This window comes from Ornithodoros turicata, chromosome 8, assembly GCF_037126465.1.
Source record: "Ornithodoros turicata isolate Travis chromosome 8, ASM3712646v1, whole genome shotgun sequence".
In the NCBI taxonomy this organism is placed as follows: domain Eukaryota; kingdom Metazoa; phylum Arthropoda; class Arachnida; order Ixodida; family Argasidae; genus Ornithodoros; species Ornithodoros turicata.
The window spans coordinates 8,541,923-8,550,960 of NC_088208.1; the positions used below are offsets into that span (position 1 = coordinate 8,541,923).

Below are 9,038 nucleotides of genomic sequence, written 5' to 3' on the forward strand. Positions count from 1 at the left end.
TCCCGGTCTATTTAGGTAACGACATCATTCTTTGCGCGACGACAAATTTTCGGAGCAGTCTCCGTTGGCCAATTTTATCAACTGTGGGGTTTCCTCATGTGATGCCCTGATGATTCTGTTTAACACGTTGATGCTTCCTTCAACAGACTCTACAAGGGGGTGCGTACTGCAGTGGAGCCAGCTGTTATATACAGAAAGAATGGGGGCGGTCCTGCTGCAAGAGACAAATTGGATAACGTGGACAGAGCTGCTCATGGAGGTTATTCTCCAGAAGAGCCAACAGTGTTTCAAGAAATGTCCACGTCTCCTTACACAATATAGCCGAATGACAAAACGTTCAGGCAGTTGAATAGGTATATCGCAAAACAATAAAGATGTTAAACACGAATTATTATATCCAATTCTGTCAATGATTGCTTTGATTGGGTTTTTGATTTGGTCCCACACTATAATTACTTCTGTTGGGACACACAGCAGAAAACATGCTTACTCCTCTGAGTAGTGCTTGTCTCCTACGAAGGAACAAAAGTCATGCACTCGAATATCGATAAATATTGATATCTCATGCACGCAGCAATATCTGAGGCATGTGCTGAAATCTGAGGCAGTTCGAATGTGACGAATATCAAAGCGACGAATGTGAGATTCTACATTCGATACCATTTCTGAATCAACCACGGAATTCTATATTCGGATTTCAAATCGAATCGATGTTTCTCCCAAAACGAATTTTCTCGACTAAAGCCCAAACGTCATACGTAAGGCAAAACAACGGGACAGGAGAGGGCTTAAAAGAAAATCAGCGCTACTTGGTATTCAGATCTGCATCATGCCCGGTCATGACAGCGAGTTGTAGAAAAATGTAGAAGTTTCACGATAACGTTTCCGGGAACATGATATGCCATTTGCATAATTCATTCGACTTGCCCATATCTGATCGACTGACAGCGATACGGAGTCGGAATCGGAGGGGCCTTACGATTTCCTAACACTCCCTAATAATACTTATTCTGGTTTGGTGCGCAAGAACAGTTACATAGCGCCGGACATTTGTGCGCCGCCGATTCATAGAAAGTTTCCGGGGCATGTAGGGGAACGTGAGGTACATAGGAGGGCGTGGGGCACGGTGTTATATTGCCGATATCTGCCTCGTTCGGGAACCCTAGAAAAGCGAAACTGTACCTGTGTCCGTCTAACAATGCGACATCCTCATCAGTTCACGCTACAAACAGTGGAGCCGTTGTCAGATAGGCAGATCGTACTGGCGGATGTATTTCAATGAGGAGAAAATATTTTGATGACATTTCATTGTAGTAAAGAAGAATAGTGACCTGAATCCAGTGACCTGAATAGTGATGCGTTATGACTGTAGTAGACAACAATGGAATCACTCAGAATAGACCTCTACCCGAGAAACGTCATCATGACGTTGGTAGACAGACTGAAACCGAAACAAATCTCTAAGATCTACAAATGGACACTTGTTCGCTGCCTCGTATTGAAAGAAAAGCAGGACCGAAGGTCGCGTCCCTTTCAGGGACCATCGTAATCCCCTCAGGACGGTAGCTTTCGGGGGCGACTTTGTTCGGCTCTAGCTTCGAGCGTAGTTCAACTCTGCCAAATTCATGGCGCTGTCGAACACTATGACGTCACTTGTTTACAAACAGAGAGAGGCCTATTAGAATCAAGAGATGGCATGCTGTTTGCTCGCGCTCAGCCATGTGCAGATGCGCGGACCCCAATAGCTGTGTGATGGGCAATGGTGTTACGGGAGAAAACGGGAAACACTGAAGCAGTGTGCTCCGGGTGGTGAATACGACTCCTACATAAAGCCGGGTTTTTGTCTGGGGAGAATGCCACGAGAGAACACGACGTTAGTTTTCCGAGGCAGAGCAAGAAAAGACGAAATTTGTTGTTCGATCCCGATGTCCCTGATATGGCATGACACTCCTGAATTTGAGCGATATTGTTGACATCTTGCTTACCCCCACTGTGCGCTCCAGCCACCAGACGCCTCGAGTCCTGCTACACGTTCGAAGTTGATTCCGCAGCAATTTATGCGTCGTATGGCCTTGGTATCAGACTGCCCTACTGGGGTTGTAACACTGTACTCGTGTCTTGGACAAACAGTTACAATTCTTAGCTGTCTATATTTTCGTATTATTTTCGTAGTATTATTTCCTGTGCAAAAGTACGAAAGTCGACATGACTTTTCGTCTCACTGTGCCACACGTTTCCCTCCTCGTATATTGTGCGATGGTACACGTAATGGTAACACATCACTGCACAAAACAGAGGGAACTAACATTTGCAGAGAATTCAAGAAAGTGTGTAAGTATATCGATATTCAAATAGGGTTCAAAGGCCAGTCATTCAAATACAACACAGAACGATTGATAGGGCATACCGGAGGAGTCCATACTTTGGTGTTCTCGCCTGTGGCACCGCATTTCATCGACTTCTTCAGGGATCTGTGCCACATTGTTGTCCCTGAAGTCTGCTTTGGGCTACCGTGTTAGGTGCTGGATGTTAGACTCACTCAAAAGCAGCCCTTCAGCCCACAGGAAACATGGGCATTCGCTGCTATTTGGCTCCGGTGGTAGCTATAATTCCCATGTTGCTCGATATTTAGGGGAAAAAGTACACCGGATGATCCTACCGTAACCGCATAGCCGTGTCCATCGCACTCTCCAACAACAATAGGCCCTCTCATTTCGTTTCCGTCATTGCCCGCCAGCAATGGTGCCATGGAATGACTCGGTTGCCACGGGTTGCGTGGCCTACGGTCGCCTTCACACATGTGTTCTGGCATAGGCGGATAACACGAACAGGGTGATGTATCCAACTTTCCATGCAAAAATGTTCCAAAAGCCGGGGGAAGACATATTAAGAAAAACACACAAATGCACCGACTTAACTGCAGTAAATGGTTGAATTGTTGTGTTAAGTCGGTGTATTCGTGTGTGTTTTTCTTAATCAACTTTCCATGCCCCCAGCTACGATTCGCCACATTACCAGTTCCACAGACCGAGCGACACGTGCGAACGACGGGTGTTTAGACGGCAATCTTGACTTCCTGGACCATATTATCATGGACCATGGACCATGGACCACGGACCATGGAGCACCCCTGCGCATTAGGGCCAACTGTTCGCTCCCACTTTGCCTTCCTTCAAGTTGCCGCTCTCATGGAAGAACTGTAGCCCTCTGGCCACAAAGGCACAAAGGCCACAAAGGCATCATTTTTTACTTGCTAGACGACCTCAACTAACGACTGCTCTGCAGCGGGGTATGGTGACGATATTTTTTTTTCTCATTCAAGGAAAAAAAACACCTAGATTTTCACTTGGTATAGGAGAGGGTCTGTTCTACAAATGGCACCTTTCCCCCCTTTCATTTCTTTCTTTCATTCCTTCATTCATTTCTTCAATAATTTAATTTCTTTCATTTCCTAGACGACGTCAGGTATGTGAAAATACTACCTGAAAAGTGTTATTTTTTACGAATAGTCGATAATCTTTGTCGCTTAGTTAAACAATGAATACAGATCAGCTTCATGTTTTTACGCGAAGGGAATTTTCATTTTGTAGTTTGTGAGCATAAATAACCTCGGGCTCCTGAGAGAATGCTAACTTAAAAAAATCGTGAACTTGGCCGAAAACGTTCTCTGTCCTTGAGGTCTTACGACATCACCGTTCTCGTTCCATATGCTCTTCGGGAAGCTAGGTGGACCCTTCCTCTATAACACCAGACAAGGAAAGCGCGGATGCCGTCTGTATGTGTCAGAAGAACGTGCGGAACTTACAACACTTTTTCATGGTTGGGCCAAGTTTGAGGCGCCCTCAATGCTCAAGAAAACAAAATATTGCGAAAAAGTTTATATCCTATACCTACACACCTACAATAGTGTGCATGCAATTCCTTTTAAGCGAAATCTAAGTGGGTCAATCTACACCTCTGGCTGATCTCAGGTCGAATGACCGACTTTATCTTGTGCTGTTGTTCTCTTTTATTTCGAAATTCGACATAAATGCCCCAAAACACGTAAAGTAACGCATACAAAAACATCCCTTTGTCGTCCCTTTATCGTCCCTACAGATATCCGTCAGACATTTATGTGGACTCTGTTTATGTCACTTGAAGCCCTTAGCGTACATATTACGGACGAAACACATCATCCATAGGATATTGATACTGAAATAAATCGGAAAGCGAAACGGTTCAGCTGACATTCCTGGTGAAAGGTTTCGGTTGCTTTACCAATCCATGTAGTTGGCGTTTTTGAGGCGACAGGCCTAAAGGACTCATTATGACCCCAGCAGCGCTCTCGGACATTCCCACCATCACGATCACGTTCAGCATCGCCATCGCCGCTCCGATCATTCCCGTCATCTCTCAACGTCATCACTCATCATTGTCACCAGTCATATCAGACTACCGAGCAATGGGGTAGCGTTCCACTCCTAGAGTGGAAAACCTCCAGACTTCATCATCAGAATATATATATATATACAGGGTGTCCACGCTAAGTGTGAACAGATTTCTTAAAAATATATATAACACTTTTTCCAAGATGAAATCAATTGCAATATAGCATATGCTGAAGGGCACTCCCTAGCAGGGCATTAGCAAAGTCTTTAATTACTTACTTAATACTTTAAATACTTTCATTAATTAACTTTTTAATAATAAAAGCTACAAAGTTGTCCCAATGAGAACATCTGTTCCTTTCGGTCACCTGATATTTTAGCCGTTTTCAGAACAAAAATCCGTTCGATAGATCGCCCGCAAAAAGTTCGTGAAGGAACGCCATTTTTTTCTTTATTTTGTTCATTGCGCTTCTTAGAAGACGCGTATTTCCTTCATCCCCAACGGGAGAGGGGGAAGGAGCACAGTGCCGCCTCACGCGTCGAAGATGAGCTTTAACTTGCGGAAACAAAACAAAAACAAATGTATCGGGTGACTCTATCGGAACTGGCCTTATCTCTGGTTGCATTTTCTGTTTCCTTTTAATCTTTTTCCAGGACGCGAGAGGCGATAGTGTGCTCTTTCTCCCTCTCACATTGGGGGTGAAAGAAAGACGCGTCTTCTAAGAAGCGCAATGAACAAAATAAAGAAAAAATGGCGTTCCTTCACGAATTGTTTTGCGGGTGATCTATCAAACGGATTTTTGTTCTGAAAACGGCTACGATATCAGGTGACCGAAAGGAACAGATGTTCTCATTGGGACAACTTTGTAGCTTTTATAATTAAAAAGTTAATTAATGAAAGTTAATTAAGACATTGCCTTTGGACTTTGCCAATGCCCTGCTAGGGAGTGCCCTTTAGCATATGCTATATTGCAATTGATTTCATCTTGGAAAAAAGTGTTATATATATTTTTAAAAAAATCTGTTCACACTTAGCGTGGACAACCTGTATATATATATATATATATATATATATGTTGTTGTTATTGTTGCTGCTTTACCAATCAAATTCTGTAAAGTTTTTATTTCGTAACACGTCGCGAGCCTAGCTTTCCACTACATTTCGAAAATCTTAAGCCAGACAAGTCAAAGGCTTTTATAAACAAATCCAGGAACCGTAGCTCACATGGACAAGCGCACATGGCTCGATCACTTGCTAGCTATTTAAAAAAGTGGCTTCTCATTTTGGCATTTCGCCTAGTTGCTTTCATGCAGTAGGTGGAATGTAGAGGGACAGCAAAGGTCATGAAATAGACAACTGGAACTGGAAGTAATTATACTTCCACGGAAAACCATATACATGTGCCAATCCAAGTACTAAGCCCATAAAATGTACTGGTTCTGGAGCTGACATCGAGCACTGTACTGCTCTACTGTCCCGGCCGGTCCAAAATATGCTAACATGTAACTCCATCGACGGCTAATAAGAGGACTAGGCACTCAACAAATCAACACAGAGTACGGGTAACAAGGAGCGCAGAACTCAGGGCAGCACTATCGTCAAGACAACAATGTTCCTTGTCAAAAAAGAAAAAAATACAAAGCGTCAACAAAGGAAAGCATGCATATCGGGGCATGTCAGAATACATCAGGACAAATTGCACGACTGCTGGGCAACAGAGGAAAACAAACACTTGAACAGAGTGAAAAGACACTCATCATCATTTTTCACGTTCACAGCATTCCCCCATTGGAAATCCGCTCGTCACAAAATCCACCTGCATCGTCGAACACCATTCACCAGTGACGAACTACACATCCGCACCCCATCAGAGGCAGACAGAACCCCAGCGAAACTAAGCTCTTCCACTGACGGCCAACGCAATTGCTAGGAGCAGAATTGACGTGTCCAGACCCGCCAGTGTCCAAGAGAGAAGTGAATCCTTGCGCCCCCTGCAGGCTGTTCTCATTGGTCGTGACGTCGATGCAGGTGCGTGGCTCAAGGACGCTTACACTGTAGACAGGGGACCTGTTATTTATTGAATCACTATCCCTAGATTATTTCCTTTATTCTACTGTAATGATTGCATAGGGAACTATTGCAGAAAAACACCATAGACAAGAGGAGATTGTAGCATTTCATTCCCAAAGTCTTACTCTACAGGAAAAAAAAGAAAAGGTTCAGCAAGACATGTCCATCCCAGCCAAGAGCCATGCACCTAACTGAATAATGACGCTTTGTTCCTCCTGAATAAAGTCACACACCTGTCCCTCCCGCGCTTACTCTCTGAACTAAATGAATCGCAAAATTATTAAGAATAGCTCTACTTCTATTCAAGGCAGCACTATCGTCATCGTCAAGATTATTCCTTGTACAAAAAGAAAATAACTACATGTAGAAGAAAAGCATGTCAGAACAGGCCCAGGCATGTCAGCGCATGTTTGTCAGACAACAAGGGGGAAAAAGCGAAAAGAAACAAAGAGGAAAACCAGTATTATATATAGATAATAGGTATATATATATATATATATATAGATTTAAGGGCGGGGTATTTCGTGGCGGCCCTACAGCTTGTGACGTAAAGTAATCGAGCTCGATTTGTTTTGACGAGGACAGGGCCCCAAGAATGATTCTTTATTTTTCTTGTGCCCCCTTTTAAGGGCTCCCACCAACGCACGATCAAGGACACACACGTGATCGGCCTACTGAAACAGCGCTCGGTATCAGTCGTTGATAACACCACGTCCCCGTTATTCTAGAAAGCAAAACACACAAAATTCATGCTAACAACATCATGGTGATCTGTCCATGACCTAAAGTATACAAAGTGACGACGTCTCACAAAAGCTGTCCAAAAACGTTCCATGGTCACAGCAGACATTCAATCGTCGACTCCAAACCTTACGGGTCGGTACACTTTCCGTCCGTATCTTGTTGTCGTCGTTGCTACAGGTCCGCTGCCACTAAGAGTCGGGCAAAGTTGCGCTCTCCGCGGAGACTCCGGTTGACTGTCCGGTTGTTCTGTTGCCGCACGTGTAGGGTAGTCCATAAGGACCACGTCAGGTGTAGGACGCTCACCAGTGTCTAAGATGCCTCTTGGCTGTGAAGCAACACTCACGGAGTTCGATGCCATGTGGTGTAGTGGAACCAAGGACCAAGTGAAACAAAGGACCAAGGACTGTTTCTCCTTAAGGTATAGTTGTCCGAAGTTCGGATGAAATAGGACCGAGGAGTTCGGGCTTTCTGCTGAACTGTGCGCTTCGCTGCAAATGCTTTACCAACACAGCCTCTCCAGGATTTAAGGGTGGTAGCTTCGTCGCTGCATGCCTTCTGTTGAACTGCAGCGACTGCTTTTGACGAAACTTCTTGTCTCTCTGACGATGGCTTGAAAAAACTCTTGTAGTTGTCAAAAGTAGCTTCTGATGTAACGGGACTCGCGTGCGAAGCCTCCTGCCCATCAAAATCTCCGCTGGGCTGCTCTCGACGGGTCCTGACGTGCTTCTGTAGGCGAAGAGAGCGAGGTAGGCATCCTCGGCTTTTTCCAGCGGTCGCTTGATGGTCTTGACCATCCGTTCTGCCTGTGGGTACCGGGGATTTGACGTTGTATGGGCGAAGCCATAGTGCTGCGCAAAATCTGAAAACGCTCTGTTCACAAACTGTGGCCCGTTATCAGTGATAAGGCACTCCGCTATGCCATGCCGGGCAAAAATACTTTTCATCTCTTGAATCACCCAAGCTGACGTTGTTTTCTCAATGTACGCAATCTCCGGGTAGCGCAATAAGTAATCCACAACCAGCAGAGAAGTTCTTTCTCGAAGATCGAAGAGATTCGCGCGGACTTTTTGCCAGGGGTACTCGGGAATTTCCAAAGGAATAACTGACTCAGCTACTTGTGAACGGAACTGTGCACATGTATAGCACTTACTTATCATCGTTGATATTTGATTGCTTAGTCCTGGCCACCATACGGAGTCTCTTGCCTTTGCTCGTGTCCTCCCAATGCCTTGATGTCCGTCGTGCAGAAAATTGAGGAAGCTGACCTTCAACGCCTCGGGTACGGTTAGACGTGTTCCATTTAGGAGCAAGCCATCACAGCACGTTATTGAACCGCTCTCCTGCCAGTAGGGCGTAATCTTCAAGGGAATGGAGTGTTTTGGTGGCCACTGGGTTTCGCAGTACAGTTTCAGAATAGCGTTTCAGCATACGTCGTCGGACTCTTGTGCCTGCCTGATCTTGAGTAGTTGATCGCTTGCGTGCATTCCGCTATTTGATGCGACGACAAACTTTTCCATGTCTGCTGCAGTCAGAGTTGGCTGGACCACCTTGAGACTTTTCAAAGGCACCCTAGACAGTACATCCGGAGTGATGAGCTCCCTTCCAGGCACGTAGACGACGTCGAACTTGAAACGCATCAAGCGCATTCTGTATCGCTTTATATGTGGTTGCAAGCAATATAGCGATGACTTTCCCAGCAAAGTAACCAAAGGCTGGTGGTTTGTCTCGATGGTCGCATGCAGTCCACAAAGATATTCTTGGAACCTTTCTGCTGCCCAGGTCAGTGCGAGTGTGTGTCTCCTTTTCAGTGTGAGCATATCGGACTTCAGTCGGAGTTACACTCTTAAAAATGA

General features: G+C 45.0%; 1 protein-coding gene across 1 annotated transcript; it reads right to left on the reverse strand.

The window, feature by feature from the left end:
• Positions 1–7,598: 7,598 nt before the first annotated feature.
• Positions 7,599–8,831, reverse strand: LOC135367484 (uncharacterized protein K02A2.6-like). Its single transcript, XM_064600788.1, has 3 exons — positions 8,616–8,831; positions 8,391–8,573; positions 7,599–8,312 (listed from the first exon to the last, which is right to left on the reverse strand). The coding sequence occupies exons 1-3, from the start codon at positions 8,829–8,831 to the stop codon at positions 7,599–7,601; spliced, it is 1,113 nt and encodes a 370-aa protein (XP_064456858.1).
• Positions 8,832–9,038: the final 207 nt, after the last annotated feature.

What these genes read in the sequence shown, in the direction of transcription:
- LOC135367484 (XM_064600788.1), bottom strand. Translation starts at nt 8,831, where the DNA reads ATGCGCTTGATGCGTTTCAAGTTCGACGTCGTCTACGTGCCTGGAAGG. An exon ending in AGGCACAAGAGTCCGACGAC is followed by an intron (nt 8,574 to 8,615) that starts GTATGCTGAAAC and finishes TGCGAAACCCAG; the next exon opens with TGGCCACCAAAACACTCCAT. An exon ending in TTGGGAGGACACGAGCAAAG is followed by an intron (nt 8,313 to 8,390) that starts GCAAGAGACTCC and finishes ACATGTGCACAG; the next exon opens with TTCCGTTCACAAGTAGCTGA.